Source organism: Diachasma alloeum, unplaced genomic scaffold, assembly GCF_001412515.2.
Source record: "Diachasma alloeum isolate Michigan unplaced genomic scaffold, Dall2.0 Dall_scaffold_00213, whole genome shotgun sequence".
In the NCBI taxonomy this organism is placed as follows: Eukaryota; Metazoa; Arthropoda; class Insecta; order Hymenoptera; family Braconidae; genus Diachasma; species Diachasma alloeum.
The window spans coordinates 143662-163697 of NW_021680378.1; the positions used below are offsets into that span (position 1 = coordinate 143662).

The following is a 20036-nucleotide window of genomic DNA, read 5'->3' on the forward strand; positions in this document are numbered from 1 at the left end:
AGAACGATCGATCGACTTCTTCCATCGTTTCACGATGTGTAGACGAGGAAGAAAGGATGAGGCATTCCGGTTCATGTTGTTTTTTGCACAATCTTACTTGGTTGTTTCTTTCAATCATTTTCTTTCTACACTTCAATCAACCCATCGACATAAAATTGTTGACAATGCTCTGCATATCTAGAACAGTTCCCATAGGAATACTTCAACAATTCCTGAAGAATTCAGCATGAGTAAAGGAAAACTTTCACAAAGTACACAAGTTGGAGAAAAAAAAAACAAAAGTATATGAAGCAGTCAGAAGAGGCCAAAATATCCGTATAAGATACCTCTGATCATGAGGGTCAAACGGACTGAAGACCCATTTTCCAGAAGAATTCAGAATGATTAAAGGAAATGTTTCGTCAAGTACAAAAGTTGAATCAAAAAAGAACAACAAAAGTAGTCAGAACAAATGATCCACTGTCTCTTATAATATAACGCGGTGTCCGTTTCTCGTTTTCTCCACCCAAGAATGAGAAACAGAGATTCCCTCATCTCGAGTCGTGATCGGGGTAATGAGACCCGGTACCCCCTCCAAACGAAACTTCCTGGGAGGGGAGGAGGTTAACCCAAAAGAGATGAAAGAAACAAAGACAAGAGTCTCCTCAGGACTCCATCAAAAAAGGTGATAGGGAGAGAGGAACTGAAAAAGAAAGGAACGACAGAACGAAGAATAAGGAGATAGAATGTGAAGTAAGAGATGAAGAATATATGTACCTGTATATACATAAAATAGTGGTGGGGGTAAGGACTCTGATTATGGGGTGTCAAACAATCATCACTGATTGTACATTTCTGACTCTCCTCCCGTGTTTTCTGAAGCATCTCAGTAGATACTTCTAACGTTTTGCATCCTCTTGTTTTATACCTTTCTTTTTCTCTTTTATTACCACCACTACTATATCAACTTGGGTAACACCAAGAGGTAAACGAGAGACAGAGACAGTGCGATGGAAGAGAGGATATCACCCAGTGGATAATCCAAAATGAATCCAACCGTACCAGTGGAAGCTCAAACGGTAGTGGTTGCGGGTGGAACAGAGTATAACATCTCATTCCAACTCTTTTCATACAGAAATATTGCGGAGACTTCTTCCTCTCTTTTACCTATTTACCATGATGCCCCCAGCCACTTATCCCAGGTGGCAGTCCAGGAGACGAGATCTTTCCACTTCAGACATTCTGAAGACGTCGTTTCCCACGTGCTCAGTTTACTACGAGGATTTGTGAAAAAATTACTGGAATGTGACTATATTCTTAGTCTTTATCCTCATCCTTCTCTTCTTCTTCATTTCGCCTTTTTTTTCTCCTTTTTTTCGTAATGGTTCTTTTGATTTCAGGGAGGAATAAGTCCTCGGGTACTTTGACATTTTTACCAGTTTTCATGATTGTCTTGAGATGTTTAAAGTGAGATGATGCAGTCGCACAATGCGTACTATGGCGAAATAATGTGGTAGGACTGATGATAGAGACATGATTCTTTTTTCAACTGTGTTTATCTGAAATTGTAGCCAATTTTTTTATTCTCTTCTTTCTTTCGTGTTTTTCTCTCTTTTTTAGTTTTTCTAGATCCATTGAAGTTATTATTTTCTCAGTTGAATTGAATGGCCATTTACTCTAGAATTATCCTCGCCCCTATTTTTTGAGATGATGTATTGTATCATTCATCAATAATCCTCCTTAGAATCTTTCTCATGTGATACCTCTGATATTCTATATGAATTAAAATACTGTAGTAAATAAGAAAGTTTTATTTAATTAGTCTTGTTCCCAAACGAGCTTGAAAGATTTGTCACGCGAGGACAGTAGCGTCGGTAGGTACAATCTACTGCGCCATCACCCGAGAAGAGTATGAATCTCGGAGAATTCAAAATAAGGGGGTTAAAAGTGCAAAGCACAACAAAACACGAATGAAAACTCAGTAATCAAGTTTTTATAAGTGATAAATAGAGAAAACACTCAAAGTACATCTGTAATAAGGCGAACTAAGCGTTGTACATATGCCCCGTGTAATTCTGATACTCGCTACCCGGAGGATACAGTTTTTTTCATACCATTTCCAAAGTCACATGTAGATGTGGAGAAAAGTAGACGATGATTGGGAGCATGCAAGTGATCCAATTTTACCTTAGATAATAACCCAACCATTGAGCATCCTCATCTATGAAAAAATCGTATAGAAATTTTCTATATGGATTGGGTATAGAAATTCTATAGGATTCCGTGTATGATGTTCGGATACTACTATACGAATATTTTCTATACGAATTATTTCTATACATAAATTTTTGTTTTCATACGAAAGATGTCTAAACGCTAGAGAGAAAACCGTAATGAAATGTCGCAACTCCATACGAAATGTTTGTATAGAAAATAATAATTTGCATAAAAAATATCCGTATAGAAAATTTATATACGATTTTTTCGTACATGCTGACCCAATTCAATGCTCATTCACCAGTTTGATTCATTTAAATGTGGTTATGTGCGCTCCGATTTGTACCTACCGGGTCGTCAGCGCCTCTATCGGCGCTTCTGACGTTTTTTGGGAACAAGACTAATTAAAGGAGTGGTTTGGTTTCAATGACAGGAAGAAAGAAAGAGGAATGAATTCATTCGTAACCGACAAAAGACTCTCATCGTAATCAATATATCATTCAATTGTCTCTCAATTCACACTTCAGGGGGAGCGAAGGGGCTATCCATTAATTTCAAGCATTCCATAACGTTCCTCTCAAACGACCAATGTTACAAGTACCAGAGAAAGAGGGAAGATCGGATTGTTAGCGGGTTCTGGGGGAAAAATGGTCCTGCAATCTTGGAAGGTTTAAATTCAGGGACTAATAACTTCAGTGATAGGTTCATGATAGGGGTTGTGCGAGCGATGTTGAAAGGGTGTGTCTTGAATTTGCGTGTGCGTGACACTTTCCTAATTACCCGAGGGTAAACTCCCTTTAAGAAAGTAACCCTTGCCTTTCGCCTAGAATCTGAACTTTCACGCCCATCAAGTGTAATGTTTCGCGTTGCGCTGGTAAATATTTTTTTTCAAACTAGTCAATATAATTTCAAGTCTTCATTGAAAATTATTAAGAAAACATGTTTTGGCTTTGGTATCACTTCTTATCGCATCGTATCCCGTTGACAACATCCTGATGTCTCCAATCATCGAATAGGCTTAAGGAAACCTTTTGTGGCTGCTAACAGTTCACCTAAACCGTGATAAAGAGCCGAGTTCCCTCGTGATTCAAAGGATCATTTCACTGAAGATATTTTGTATATCGGGGGCGATTATTTCTCGACGATTTGGTTGAAATATCCGGATGCCCAGGCGTCAGAATTTTACGGGCTTACTGATTTATTGGAGAGATGATGTCGGTGAAACTTCCGGCTAGACTGGCGCCTAGACGATTGTCCTCGATGATTTCTTTTTTTCGTCATTTTTCGGGTGGAGATCATTTCTTTCGTTGAGTGAAAACTATTTAGAAATTCATGAATTACACTGGAATTTTTCAATCAATCATTGTTTTTGTTAAATTTGCTGTTTCCGAGAATTGTTTTAATGAGATTGTGCGTTTTAATATAAACATAAATCATTATGTCGTAGGGCAGAAGAACTAAGGGTTCTTTGGCATTGGGTGACGATATTCTTTTGATCTTTGTAACCGGTATTTAGTAGGAATGCACGATGTTTTTAAAAACATGATGCTTGGGCATGGAAAATCCATGTTTTCGATTAATCGACAAACCTCGTCCGTCCTTCATATTCAGTCTGCTGCAGCACTTCGTATATAAAGTATAAACGTTTCTTCCTCGTGCGATATTAATAGAGAAAGAAAAGTAAAAGTTTACTTCACTGCGTTCAAGAATTATTTATCTATCCATTTCTATTAGTTTTCACTGGAACGAGTTCGTATAGTCGCATCATTGCGTAAATGTGGTTATGAAGAAGAAAACATCGATGACGTCCTGTGGTCAAGGCCCACTGTACGAGGCTCCCAGACAAATCATGTTTCAAGAACTTATCAACCGAAAATTGTTAACACCATATCATGCACGAAAGTTCCTAATTAAAGTACATAAAAACTCTCTTGTTCTAATCAGCGAGTTTTTTCGCAAATATTTCGTAAAAATCTGAAGTGTATTGTTAATAGTTCAAAGTTACCACAATATCGCATGGTTAATTTTTATAACGAGAAGTATGCGTGCAAGTTGAACATTAATTGATCAGAAATACTTGAATAAAAAATTTGTAATGATTTTATTTTTGTCTCAATGAAAACTCGCAAAAACCCTAGCTCAAAATTATCGGTTATCCGGAACATGGGAAATTTTTATCTTCGGTGTCGTAACCGAACAAATGTGAAAAGCCAAAAACGAAAATGACAAAACTGGATATCGGGAACAATCAGTAGCTCATTCAAACCTTGCTTCAAATATTTAGGGCGCCAGCCGATTTTTATTTCATATTTGTTTATAAAGTTTAAGATCATTACTAATTTATACAATTCTATAATGAGCCAGTTTATCAGTTCTCATGAGCAATCGATGAAACTGTCCTTCGTCAAGAGGTCCAATCATCATTAGCTTTCGAGTTCGTTCACCTGAACTCGAAAAGAGAGTAAATTTTCGAAACGACTAAAGATAAATCCAATTTGTCGTCGAGACAATTCACTTCAGATTCATCTTCCCACGGTTGTGCCAGGTGTTCCAGACCATTGATCAAGAACACTCAGTCATTTTTCCAGTTTTTCAATACTTTTTTCTACTTATCATTTTTTTTGTACCAGTGGTTTCTTCGGAGTGGACCTAGTTTCGACACCTCTATCTCCATTTTACATTTTGTCGTTAATGCTCTGACTTAGAAACAAAAACATTTGTCCATCAACTCCTCGTTGGGAGAGATTGTACCTCTGACGACCTTTCCAACTCCCTCACAAGGTCACAGAGATATCAACAATTTTTACCGTTAGATGTTTGAACGGTAAACAGAAGTGATGACTACCGTCAGTAGACATAAACAAAAAACAAGGGAAAAAAAAATTAATGTTCCGTTGTGAATCGTGACTCAGTGAGTCATTCAACTCAAATTCGTCAGTGTTATCAGTACAACCTGAGGTGAACACAAGCCCATCGAATTCCTTTGTCTCACCCATTTCCCAAAATAAATCAAAATAAAATAAAAATAATCACATTCAATCGCTTGATTTTACAACTTTCATGAATCATTAAATATTAAAATTCCCGGAACATATTATACCTGACTATGCCGCTTGTAGATTCACTGTGTACATTCACCGGAAATACCCGGAATTGTTGGCACACGATCTCTGGCCAAAATCGTGACTCGAATGAAGATTGAGAAAAAAATCATCGAAAAATCCAATGAGACAGCGAGATATCGCGATAATAAGAACACTTGCAGTCAATTTTTTTGAGGTTATGCGGAACGGAAGTCGAGTGAATCAGGGGAAGGAGTTACCTCATGTTTCCTTCCCCTCTCTTCACTCCCCTATCGTTCGCCCCCCTCCTTCGGCAACAGAATTTTTCATCAAACTGTAATCTTTTACTTTTGTGCGTCGGTACACGAAATTCTTGTATCTCGTAACTGCAGGTACATTGGCTTGCTCTTGTCGATGGACTCTCTTCCAGGTATATTCGAGATGATCGGGATGAAGAATAAACGAAAGAGGGGGGAGGGGGGTTGAAGCTGTTACGTGATCCACGCTCGAGGGGGCACAGATTTCACTGTTTCATCTTCGCCACCTCCACTGGTTTCCATCTAGTTCTTTTTCTCTTGTTCGTTTTTTTAAATTCGTTTTTCATGCGGATTCGCTTCTTTTTCGGACGCCCACTATACGCACCTCATGAAGGTCAACGGGTTTAAATTTTTTTTTGAGGTTATGTGAGGGAATCGGAGTTTTTTAAAAATATTATCGATGGAAATCAATTGTTTTTACGGAAATTTTGTTTCAATTGTCAAGTAATTGTCATCTCATTACATCAATTGCTTTTCGATAATAAAAAAATATGAACGATGTTGAATGGTGATGAAAAAGTTGAAAGTCACTGGATTGAAATTATTGTCTCCGTCCTCTGGAACATTGAGAATGAAAAAAAGTACTTACGTGCGTGTTACGGCGGAAAAAAGTGAATTGAATTAGATGAAAGTGATGAAAAAAGGAGAAAGCCAATCTCATGCGAAAACGTAAACAATAACGGGCCTCAGCTATAAAACTGATTTGCTGGTAGCTTGTGAGCCGTGACGCTGCGGAATAATTTTCTAAAACTCGTTTTACCTAGGCTCTCTTCACGTTTACGCTCAATCTGTTTTTTTCAGTGTTTTTGCGAGCTCTAGTCAATGAATAGATGGGAAATAATGGGTCAATTCATTTTTTTGCGAATGGTACATTGTTTAAAATTAGATTTTCATTTCATTTTATTTTTTATGGAATAATTTTCAAGTCTCAATGGCTTTTTTCTCGAGAGAAAAATATTTTTCATGATAATTTTTCATCCTGATGGTCGGTTACATTCAAAGGACAGTCCTTCATCATAGTCTCTAATGAGAGGTCTGACCCTCACCGGTGGAGATCTCCCTAACCTTCCAGAAGAGTGCAAGGGGAAGTTAAGGCAGAGAAACTTGTTATTTTATTTTTCCATCTCTCTCAACTCGTCGCAGAAATACTTGGAAAAAAAATGTGAAACAACGAGTGGTTGTTTCTCTCCTTCATCTCCTCTTTCCTTCAGTTCTCTGACTCTCTGATGCTTTTCAAAACTTCTCAAATCGTCTCCCTGGAAATGCTACAAACGCACCTTCTATTTCATCGAAAAAACGTATTATCAAAGAATCATTCGTTTCCGGACGTAGTATTTCGTAGTTCTCAGAAAAGAAGATTCCAATGACACGATGTTTCAAATGATTTTTTAGATTATATACATTGTTAATTGACTGAGCTCTGGGTCACATGGGACAACATCGTGGGAACTTGTCTCAAGGACGCGTGCTAGTATATTTTTTAGATGCGGGAAAATGTTATCCTTCGCCCCGATAACATGGGCTGAAACATCATTTCTATAATGTATTTAAAAAAAAATTTTTTTTTCATTTTTAACGGAATTCGTCACAAGAAGCTTGTCACTGGCCATAGCCTGAGGTCCTTCAGCCTGGTATTTACATATTATATACAAAGTATTGATTGTAGAGTGTAGAAAATGAATAAAAAATAAAGAAAAAGAAAGAAGAAAAATAATTGGATAGGTGATAGTTAAAATAATATTTATTCTTTTGATACGTTCACCACGGAAACATTGTTACGACTTTTACTTCCTCTAAATGATCAAGTTTGCTAATCTTCCCGGCAACATTTGTAAAGGTGAAACATTGCCGTGCACCAGTCCGAAGACGTCACTAAATCATTCAATCAGTACAAGGGCTCCGACCATTTTTCAACGAAAAAAGAGTGATCATAAGAGTCGAACGGCCTTGATGGTCATACGGGTAGGACAGGCGGAGTAATTATAACGGTCAAAACTCCCTTGTAACCCCTATGATCACTTATTCCGTTCTCCCACAGTCTCTACGGTATCTTATATAAAGGCTCGCTCCTATTCACTCAGTCCTAACATTCATATTCTCCCTATATCAACTCCTGATAAATAAGTATCATCATTTCCATGAAAAAGCCCTCATGTTAACCTAACCTAGAAATTACTCTCCGTACATTTCAATTGATCCCCCTTCATCTCTCCACGGAATCAATGAACGAACGGGTGTCGAAGGATCGTAAGCCATGTTCGTGGTGGTTAGCAATTACGTTAAGGAATGGCGGGCGCAGGGGGGGTTCTTACCTCTCATCGAAAGGCCCCATGAATGCTGTGTTCCATGGATATAGCCCCGGTGATACGAGGGAGAAAGGAAGAATGAATGATAGAAAGAAAAGGAAGAAGACCCGGTTTCCGGACACGCTACACTATAGGTAGCTCCCATTCATACACCACGCCGTGACTGCCTTCATTCACTCTACCCGAAAATTGCGAAGCAAGGAGGAGAAAAAAAGGGAACCCCGGGAAAAGAGTGAAACCAAAACAAGAGAGATGAGCAACTGGAGAGGAGAACTTCGAAAGAATGTGCTTTTTTTTGACGATCATCTGAATCACAGCATCATGCGTTATCCATTCAATCTTCACCTCATCCTTCTTTTGTCCATTGTCAATGAAGAGTGGGTAGCAAAAAGTTTCGTGATACTGACAAATTTTAACTCGAGTATGCGCACATGCGTGTGAGGCTGTGACTCTTTTCTATTGTTGAAAAAAAAATTAACTGATTTCCTGTGCCGAAGTTTGGAATAATCATGAATAACTGAAGTCCGGTTCTTCTTTCAACTTTAGAGTGAAAAAATGACTGGTGAGAGAAGCCTATATAGAGTGCACAGTTTCACGGGTTCGAGACACGAAACAGGATGCATGGAAATTGAGTCCATGGGAATTTTAGGTGGAAAAAAGAGACTGGATATCTGACGTATCAGGAGTTGAGATAATTTTTTTAATTGAGAGATGAATTTCATGACTGTATCAATTCTCAAACCATCAATTTTCGAGTTACATTGATATGTTTTTATAAATCGAGGGAGAGGAATATGGGAACCCCGATAGAATGTTTATGGATGAATTCACTCAACAATTACGAAATGTAAACAATAATTAATCATAATAAAAACTGAAAAATAAGTCAAAGTGGGGCTTCGGTTCCCACCGAGATAGATGCTCACTCGGTCGTGTAACGTAAGTCGATATTGCGTCGTATCGATATACTCGTCCGATATCCGGACAGTTATAACCAGTGTTGCACGTTACACATTTACAATTTCCATTTTTTTTCGAATTTTTTTTTCACTCTATCTCTGTTTGTCACGTGGAGACGAAGGCTGATATTCGAAGAGAAGTCTTACGCATACGGTGTGTGAGTATGATGTGTAGAGTCCCCCTAGGAACTCTCAAGGAGGTACGTACCTCCTCACTCCCCCGTATCGCTTTCCATCAACGACTTTTTTTCTTATATAAAGTATCCAGTCACGGGGATTGTGTTACTCCTTCGGGGACGACGGTTTCTACCTTGATTTTTCAAAAAAAAATGGAGAAATTTATTTCCGACGATTTTTGAACAACTGAGGACTAATTCAGTTTACATTCCTCTTTACTTCTTAATGAACGTTCTTATTTATGCACGAGACGTAGAGTGGCTTGATAACTGGACTTTTTTCCTCGCAACTTAAAAGTCCACGTATAATTCTTAGTACGGTGAGAAAAAAAAGTGCTATTGCATCGGCCGGGAATCGAACCCGGGTCACCCGCGTGGCAGGCGAGTATTCTACCATTTAACTACCGATGCTTTGCGTGGAGAATTTTTGTAGCGGAAGGTTCGCGATTTTCGTGGATATAATCACCCAGAAAGAACAAAAACATATTTTTGAAAAAGAAAGCTTCGAGATATAATCCTCTTAAAAAAAGAATGTAACGTTTTTTTTCATCAATCTATGTTTAATTTACGAAAATATTCTATCTTCCACATTGTTTTCCTCACCATATGAAAGAAAGATGGATTGAACCAATACTATATTATACTATACTCCAGCATAATCTTTCGTAGTACCAAGAGAAGAATATTACTAAACAATAACTTCCTCCCTTCATGTCGGGAAGTGAAAAAATTATAATGTATATGTGCACTACGTTATATTATATATTATATTCTATCGTTTCAACATTGAATTTGACAATTATTGCATCTTATGACGAACATAGGCACCCGCCCATTTCTGGTTGTGCTTCAAAGCTAGTATGAAGAGAAAAAAGTAGATACTGCATCGACCGGGAATCGAACCCGGGTCACCCGCTAAGTACTAAGGGGTGCACAGGCCCCGTATCCATAAAACGCGCAAAGCGTGATAAGGAGTGTGGCCTGGGGAGAGGTGTGTGACAAGTGGGAGCGAGTTTTTGTCGAACGTCAACTTTGAGGTTAGACGACTGAAGGGGGGGGGGGCGACAAAAGACAACTTGACGAGATTTGTTATTCTTGACCGAGCGAATGCTATTTTATTTATTACCCTGAGGGGGATTTTTGAAATTTCTTCGCGTATAAAAATTTTATGACTTCTATATTGTAAGCCGTTTGTACCGCGGGGGGTTGTGGAGGGTCCGTTTGTGGCCTACATGATCCGCCCGGATTTGAAAATATGTATTTGGTGCAATAAAAACTATTCTTAACTACCGATGCTTTGTGTGAAGAATTTTGGTGACGGCAGGTTGGCGATTTTCGTGGATATAATTACCCAGAACGAATTTTAGGAAATGTGAAACACAAATTGCTCCTGTATTTGGCGATGACAGTAAATATCTTTTAAAAAATCACCAGTTTTCGTCCGATCACTGAAGCTAAGCAGCGTTGAGCGTGGTTAGTACTTGGATGTGTGACCGCTTGCGGACACCATGCGCCGTTGACAGTTTTTTTTTCTTCTCACCAAATCCAAACTGCATAACAATGTGGTTTGAAAAATCATTTCTTACAAAAAAAACAACATTTCTCGCAAAAAATAAGAAAGACGAATCACTTGATGCTGTTTGATTGCATTGGTTTCGTTAACGGAGAAGTCGGCGAAAACGACGAAATGATGACGGTCAATGGATGGTTCGTTAAGTAGATGTTAGAGAGAGGAGAGGACTATGCGCCCAAACCGCTCCACTGTGGTTTCACACCCGCAGAGCGGTAGTAAACAGGCCTTCGGGTCGGCTGAGAGAAGTTCCTTTGGTCAGAGCTTGTGCGCAATGGTGTAGATGCCTTCCGCTGTCCCAGGGTTTGCGTCCCTAGAGAACAGATTTTTCTTTCGATTCTCTCCATGTTTTCATAGATAATGTTTGTAATATTCCGCAGCTATTGAAAAAAATTCTAACTAGCTGTACTACACTGTTTAGGAGATAATAAATAATGAAATGTGGGCTTCCTGCACACGAGACATAGGCCAAGCGGGGGTTATAAGTTCCCCTGAACTTGATTTTTCCATCTTATGAAAAAACGGTTCTTACGATATTCTTAACCCTAGACTGGTCACCATGCGAGGTAATTGCCGCAAAATGTCGTTTTATTCACTTTGCCATCGACTGATTGACCGGAAAAATTTGAGAAATATTTAATTCGTCAATTGAAGTATCTGGAAAATTCTAGTATTTTTTTTTACAATATTGTATCCTTAATTCTGGGAGAAAAAAAATTATTTCCAAAAGGTGAACAATTTTTTCCCGTGTTAAATGAAATTGCCTGTTGCGCGACGTTGCTGGGAACTCGCTAAACGCGCCCGGGAAGTCTAGAGTTGATTCGGCAACGCTGGAGCCTAAATAACTCGGCGGCACTCTCCCGCGAAGGTGACTAAAGTCGCGTTTTCCCGCCAGGTGACCAGACTAGGGTTAAAAAACCGAATACGGTGAATTTTTTTCAAAATTTTCTAGTGCATAGCTTCTGCGATGCTCAACTTAAAAAATGGAAATTTCGCGAAACAATTTCTTATTTGATTCAAAGAGTTATTATTACTTTCAACAACAACATGTGAGGATAGAACTCAATAATTTATAAGAATGCAAAAAATTAAGTCATTCATAATTGTTTCCGGAAATCCATAGGGACTAACTTTTGGGTAGTATTGTCTGAGGTACACTCTCTATATAAGAGGTCCCACTCGCCCGGGTAGAGAGGAGAAAAATAGGAACCAGACATTGTATATAAGATACCTCCTTCGCTTCTTGCTAATTAAGTGAATTCTTATTTCTGATTAATTAATATCGATAATTAATGACTCAATACGTGTCTGAATACACGGAGAGAAATATTCAATAAAAATTACGTATCTTTTCCGTAATTCCAGAGCGAAATGTGGTTGTAGCAAATTTCACGGAACTGTCCCGGAATTTTTCCAGAACGTTTCGTATCGGAATCTCCTATGAAAAATTACGATACTGTCACTTAAATTTTCTGAGTCGTTTCCGTAATCGGTGAGTAAATTGTGAGTTCTGTAATTTTTACTGAACATTTCTCTCCGTGTACTATTATTTCATCTAGTCTTCTGTCCTTTTAAGGGAGGTTGCACCCTTAAGATCGTTAGACCCTTATGATCACTCTCCTTCCATTGAAAAATCACCGAAGCCATGGGTATCTTCAAAAAAGTGCAGAGCCAAAGCTTCAAACATCTGGGGCTCCAACTGTCCATCCAATTTCTCCAACGGGTGCGCGAAATTCGATAAAAATATTCCTTTCACATTCAAATCGCAAATTCACTGAAATACTGGGGAGTATTTTCAATAGGAACATTCATCCACTGAAAAATAAATAAATACAAGAAACAAGAAACTCCTTTCGGTACGAATTGTCTCTCATCCTGGCTATTTCGTGCACTAGGATGGGAAGTGCAAAAGAAAGGAAAAATGAGAAGAGAAATATAAAGATGATCACCCCGAGCTGTTGTCCAACAGATGGTTCGTTCAACCGTCTCACTAGGATGCCGTGGCCCCTTTGTTTTGCGATTGTTGTTCCCGTAAAAGCGGCAAATACACAGAGGCACCACTTTCGGTAATCATTCCTCCCTCCAACCGGCCCCATATTCCCCCCACTTATTCTCCGTTGAAATACACCCGTAGGCGGTCTTCCTTTGAGATGGTCATCTCTGGAAAGTAATGGTCAGCATGACCTTGACCTCGCAAACGAGCTCCCCAAGCTGACATAGTTTTAGACATTGGGGTATCACTTATTTGTCGTTCATAATTAGCTTCTGATATTCAATGAATTTCCTATGGAAAGCTATTTTCCAATATTGAAGATATCCAAGTATATTTTACAGTCTGGTCATCAACAAATTGGTCAATTGAATTGCGTGAAATTTTTTTTTTATTATGAATATGCAGCGTCATTGCATTTTGTGCAGAATTATTATTATTTTTTTAGCTTCGTTATTTACATAAATAAATAATTGAAATTGTTTAAACTTTTGGAAACCCTATTTTTTTGGCATGAAACCGATGCCTGGTAAATTTCTGAATGCGAATAAATTTTTTACGATTCCTAGCAAATGATTTTTACAGTGGAAGCTTGATTGTTTATAAATTGTTTACGAAAAATGCTCGCAATTTTCTAAAATTGCAATTTTTTAATTATTTTCTCAATCTTCCTTCAAAAGTAATCTTTCTAATTTTTTTTTTCAGATTTTTAAAATGTTTTTTAAAGATTTAATATCGAGATTGAAATTCACTCACAATGTTGCAATGTTTAAATAATAAAATCATTGTAAAATGTCCGGAAATTTCGAGTCAAATGGGGCTGAAATGAAAAAAAAATTTAAAAATCATGAATATTCTGCGTCATTAAAATTCCATTTTGCATGGAATTATCATTTTTTTACACATTCATTGTTTAAACTTTCAGAAATCTTATTTTTTAGACATGAAACCGATTTCTGCTAAATTTCTGAATATGAATAAATTTGTTACAATTCCTAGCAAATGATTTTTACGGTGGAAACGTGATTGTTTACAGATTATTCAAAGAAAATGCTCGTAACTTTCAAAAATTGCAATTTTGTAATTATTTTATCAATCTTTCTCCAAAAGTAAACTAATTTTTTTCAGATTTCTTAAATGTTGTCTAACGGTTCAATATCGAGATTCAAATTCAGAGCTGCAAAGTTTAAATAATAAAATCATTGTAAAATGTCCAGGAACTTAGAAAAGCAAAAGCAGAAAAGCCGGAGAAAAAATAACCAAAAAACGTAGATATCCTTAAACCGTTTTACCACTTCGCTACTGAAATTGATGGGAATTTTTATTCTTTCTATGACACCCGGAATTCGTAATGGGAAATGATATGCGAATGACGCTAATTTCCAGGCTACACATAGTCAGCTTCATCCATTAGTGGACAGTTGAAAACTGGTTTACCCGAATATAGACTTCCTGGTATTATGATTAAATCCAGAAATCGTGGAATGTCACGGAGCTTCTGAATATAAAACTGAATAGCATTCACAAATTACATAATTAATCAGGGAAAATATCTTTGGATGTTTAACAGAATTTTCTTCGAAGTTTTTGGCTGATTCTATGAAAAAACTCCGCAGCTTTGGAAACTATTTTTTTTTAAATCAATAGAATAAAAAAAAATCCATACAAAAATAGAATAGAATCAATAGAATTTCATTTTCCTATAGATTATTGCCCACTGAGACATTCTCTATCCTAATTTTTCGCCATGAATTTTCAAAATTCCACTCTATTTTCCGTCTCGTTCAATTAAAAACATTGAACAAAACCTTATGAAAATCACACCAGAAAAATTCTATAGAAAATATTTCAACCGAATTGTACAGAAAAATCGAATTCTGTTAATTTTTCCTATAGAATATTTTCCATTAAACATTTCTCTCGCCAAAACACGCGCAGATAAGCTGACAAATTTTCCAATAGAATCGTCCAAAAACTAATATAAAGTTTAATACAAATCCAATAGAATATTCCAGTCAAAATGTTTTCCTCGTAATTTCTTCTCACTAGTTCTATTCTCCTAAATTATCCAAATGGAATAATTGTCGCCATCTCAAATGTCCATGCACCAACAAAACCTCATAATTGGAGGAAAGAAATTCTCACGCATACGTGACACATCTTCATGAATGAATTCCGTGCGTCATTCAAGACGGAATATCCCTGCCTGCTAATACGCATCAAACGCTGTATGAAAACGTGCGAATGAGCACGATGTGAGAATCCCCAGAACATAATGACATTGTAGGGTGACCAGGCCAATTGCTGGACGCTTAAGTGAATGCCAAGTGAATTTGGCCCGTGAAATAATTAATACAATTTTCATTTTATTTGTTGAATATTCAATGCAAGTTGAAATCGTCAAGGAGATGTCAAAGTCAGTGTTCAACGAGGCTTTTGTTTCTTGAATGAGTTTAGCGAGTTTAGTTCATTGATATGCAGTCACTGATGGCTTATGACTACCGTTCGCTGCTCTCCGTTGACTACAGGGAATGAGTAATAGTAGAGAGCAGCAATTAATTGGTGTGAATCATGCAGCGAGTGGTGGCTCTACATGAAACTATTCATAATTAGAGGAACTGCTCCGTGATCTCGAAATAGATTGAGGAAAAAACACTGATTCTGTTGAGAAGAATAAAATTGTTGCCTCAATTATAAACAATGAGAAATGGCTGAAGTTTTCCTCGGAGAAACCGATTTTTCATCTAGATTATAAAGGAAGAATTTTTTTTTTTTATTAGAAATTCAGAGTTTTCACATTTTCATATTTAGTGTTTGTTGGCATCTTTAAGAATTACATTATAGCCACTTTGATCTAATACATCATTAACTGAAGCTCGTTATAATAATCATTACTTGTGGTTCCAGTTTACTGTTGCTGTATTGTTTAGGTTTATTCCAACAACAACCTAGCGAATCCGCTAACAATTCTATTGGATTTCTATTAAGCTTTCTATTAGTTTTTGGCCGATTCTATTTAAAAGATACTCTACAGAAAAACTCAATAGAATTCGATTTTTCTACGTAACTTATCCTATTGAGATATTTTCTACAGAATTTTCTGGACTCAAATTTTCCAATTTGTTTATTGGATTTCCTTAAAGAAAAGAAAAGAAAAGTGGAATGAAAAAACTTAGCAAATTTGAGCCGAAAAACTTTCTGTAGAAAATATCCCAATAGAATAAGTTGTATAAAAAAATGGAATTCAATAGACTTTTCTGTAAAATATTTTCTAGGGCACATTTTACTAGAATCGCCCCAAACTAATAGAAAGTTCAATAGAAATCCAATAGAATTGTCTAGCGAAATCGTTAGGTTTTTCTATTAAATTTTTTCGTACGTGAACTCATAGGTTATGAAGGGCTCCGACAGGTGTCTGTTTAGTGTCGGTGTTATGTTTATTTTCGTGATTTTCTTTGGATTAGTATATTGTTGTCACAACCTTTACATAACTAATGGGTTGATGAATAGGTATGTTTTTTAATTTTTATGAATAATTTCGTTGCAATACATTGGCAATAGAATTGATTTGTAATAGTTGTTTATGAACAAATATTTTTTGTTTTTATATGTAGAATAAACAAATGCCCTCTGCTGAAAAACACATTGTATGTTCGAAACGTTGGTAAATAATGAAAGAATGATTTTCTCTGAATTTTTTCCTTCATTTCATTTCTAATTAAAATTGCTGTTATGACCGTTAATGGCTGAGGAAGTGGGAGTTTTTTGAAGATGAATGGAAACGGTTGGAATAATTTTGTTAGAAATTTGTGTCTTAGTAAATTTTATTTATTGTTCGATGTTATAGATAATGCTGCAAGCACCGCCGAATGGAGCTACCCGTCAGCAGCGCCATCTTACCCAGCTCCCTCTGGTAGCGACGGCGGGTCCTACTCACCACTTCCAGGAGGTGCTTTTTCAACATATCCAGGGGAATCCCTGTCCCACCATCCGACAACTGAACCTGTGCCATTACCTGCAGGTAAACACAGGAAACAACAAACAAACCCAATAAACTAATCTATTCAAAAACAACAAATCAATAAACCAAAAAACTAACAAACCGCTCAAACCGGTTTTTTGCAATCACTAAACTATGATTTTATTTTGTAACTCCGTGCGCTACCCATGGCCTCGAGAATTTTTTAGGGGTTTTGTTACATTTGCGTGTGTCAAGTGTAAATTATCAATTACACTTGTTATTTAGTGCTGCCGTGAAACAATTTGGGTGATGACGGGATTTGTCGAAATTTCATTGTAATGACTTCTCAATCAAGGAGGGATGAAAAAATCTAAAGCATAGCTTAAAAAATTTGTTCACTTTCTAAAAACCGTTTAAAATAAGTGGAAGGTGATTTGAAGAGAATAAATAATTTTAAGAAGTGTTCAAAAATACGAGGTGGACAAATGTGGGCGCCGCCATCTTGCTGGATACCCTCTCTCTCTCTGCCGTCAATGGCTTCCAAGATGGTGGCGTTCCCACTGTATTTTATACTCTACTTTATCCGTTAACATCCACTAATTGAACTGAAATCACCAGTTTCCATCGATTTTTCAAAATGGACGCCAAGACGCCTACACTCCTATGCCCTTTTTTAGATTTTGTTATAATATTTGCGTGTGTCAACTGTAAATTATCAGTTACATTAGTTATGTCGAGATGAGATGGAAAAATCGGAAGGATAGCTTAAAAAATTTGTTCACTTTCTAAAAACCATATGAAATAAGCGGAAGGCGATTCGACGAAAATAAATAATTTTAAGAAGTATTCAAAAATACGAGGTGGACAAATGTGGGCACCGCCATCTTGCTTGGATACCCTCTCTCTCTCTGCCGCAAATAGCTTCAAAGATGGCGACATTCTCACTGTATTTTCTGCTGTACTTTATCCATTAATATGCACTAATTGAACTGAAATCACCAGTTTCCACCGATTTTTCAAATGAAATTATTTTCTTGAAATTTCAGTGCTACCATCGGACACCCCCCAAGATGCCTACACCCCAAACTGCGTGTCAATGTATCCAAATCACTCGACGCCGACGTCAACCCTTCCCCTGATACCAGCTAAACCATCAGACACGGAAATCTTCCCCGGAAGTGGCCCAGGTGGTGGTACGTCGGGTTATCATTACGGCTCGTGGACATCTGGACCAACAACACCCGTGCCCGTACCATCTCACAATTACAACACAAATTATCAAGGTTATTACAACAGTCCAAGTCAAAACTACATAAGCCCAACGCCAATGGTACTCTATCCACAGCTCTACAGTACTGTCAATCAGAATCAGATACATCTTCATCTTCATGGTGATTTGAGTGATGATCAAGTGACAATTGCCGGTGGTAACTTAACGATAAGCAGTAATAGACTTGAGATTGGTGTTCTAGGTGAGGAGAATGAACAGAGAAATGACGTGTGGCGGCCGTACTAGACTTTTCAGCCAAGTTTATCAGTGATTTTTGGAGACTTATTGAACACTGGATAGTGATAGTGTCAATGTATCTTCTTGTTTTATTTCTCATTGGGAGACAATGAACTCAGTTGTAATTTATCTCATTCTGATTATGTACATATAATATTTTACATTGAAAATAAAATTATCGTGAAATATTAGAATTGAAGTTTTTTTCCCTCCTGATGATAAAGAACTCCTTCTGTGGTCATGTCAATCCAACTGTTTTCAATTTGGACTCGAGAAAAGTCGGACTTTAAGGTCTCAATAATAATGAAATGGTACCGTAAAAAGGGGTCGACTATCTGTCGTGAAGTAAATCGATTGTCTCAACCGCAAACGCTTCATCTATCATTGATGAGTACTAAAAAATTGGGTAAATCGTGACTTTAATATTAGAAAAGGTGAATAGGAGAAAAATAATTTTTTAAAAATAAAATTTAAACCCGTAAAATTCTTGAAGACGATCGTTTTATCACAGAGGCATCGCTTTTACGATCACGAAACACCATTGAATACTCCCAGAGACTCAACCATATAATATTTAAACGTTTGCCTGCGTGTGCCGATGGATAGTTGCGGTTTCGGCTGGTAGTACCATTGAAGCATTGGTAGATTTGACTCTCACGTCGCTTCGGACCCTTCACGCCTTTATCATTGATCAAACCCACGATATATCGTCTATGAATTAGGCATTTTTTGGGGGATAACGGGATTTGTGAGAGGTTTATTTTGCAGGAATTCTCAATGAAACAGGAAAGATAACATGAAGGATACCTTGAAAAATTTGTTCATTTCTTAGGAACTGGATGAAATGAATTGAAGGTGATTTGAAGATGATAAATAATTTTAAGGAATATTGGAAAACACGAGGTGGACAAATGTGGGCGCCGCCATATTGCTTGGATACTCCCGCCATCTGCCGCAATACGTTTCAAAGATGATGGCAGTTCCACCTCGTATTTTTAAACGTTTCGTAACATTATTTATGCTTTACAAATCGCCTTCAACTCACTTCATCTGGTTTATATGAAGAGAACAATTTTCTAAAGCCATCTTTCAGATTTTTCCAATGTGAAAATCCATTGTAGCATTGGTCGGTTTGACTCTCTCGTCGCTTCGGGCCGTTCACGTCTTCATCATCATAGAGCTGCGGGATACCTTCGATTTTCAGACATGTACCGATCACTCGCGTTCTGATGCGTCATTCTTGTTTTAAACAATAAAATATGATCACAAAACGTCGAGTAAACAATTTTCAATTAATTTTAGGCATTGGAATTATTGATTATTAACAATTAAATTCTTCAAATCGACCTAGCACCCAAACTATGAAGTATAGATGGAAATTTTTAAATCATGAATCATCTAGAATTTAGTAAGGAATAATTTTTGGCTTTTATCAATTTTACGTATCTCTCGGAGATTCCGGGATATGAGCAATAAACTAGTTACGCAAACAGACATAGCACTCTGTGAAGCTGACAAAAGATGAAAATTATTCCTTATCAAATTGTAAATGATTCGTGATCCGAAAATTTTCGTATATCTTTCATAGTTTAAGCGCTACGGCTATTTGAACAAATAAAGTGTTGATAATAAATAGTTGCAATGCCTAAAATTGATTGAAAATTGTTTATTTGACGTTCCGCGATCATAGTTTATTGTTCAAAAGAAGAATTACCCATTAGAATGCGAGTGGTCGGTCGGTCAATTTACAAGCACTCTTTGGGGGTGTCCAGCAGCTCTGTCAAGTTCATTTTCATGAATTCCCAGTCAAGAAGGCATGGAAAAATCTGAAGGATAGCTTGAAAAATTTGTTCATCTTTTAGGAACTGCATGAAATGAGTTGAAGGTGATCTAAAAAAGATGAATAATTCTAAAAAATTATCAAAATTACGATCTGAATGAATGTAGGCGCCGCCATCTCACTTCAATATCCCCTCCCTCTGGTGCAAGGGG

At 37.2% G+C, this 20036-nt stretch overlaps 1 protein-coding gene and 1 non-coding gene across 2 annotated transcripts in view; one reads left to right on the plus strand and one right to left on the minus strand.

Annotated features, from left to right (window-relative positions):
* Positions 1 to 18132, plus strand: part of LOC107037040 (protein lozenge) — a 32450-nt gene extending 14318 nt beyond the window's left edge. Inside the window, exons 5-6 of the mRNA XM_015255358.1 lie at positions 16424 to 16597; positions 17584 to 18132. Of these exons, the coding sequence (XP_015110844.1) occupies positions 16424 to 16597; positions 17584 to 18053 (644 nt within the window). The 3' untranslated portion in view covers positions 18054 to 18132. The remainder of the gene's footprint in view (positions 1 to 16423; positions 16598 to 17583) is intronic.
* Trnag-gcc lies at positions 9357 to 9427 on the minus strand. Its single transcript has one exon. It is a non-coding gene; the product is annotated as a tRNA-Gly (tRNA).
* Positions 18133 to 20036: the final 1904 nt, after the last annotated feature.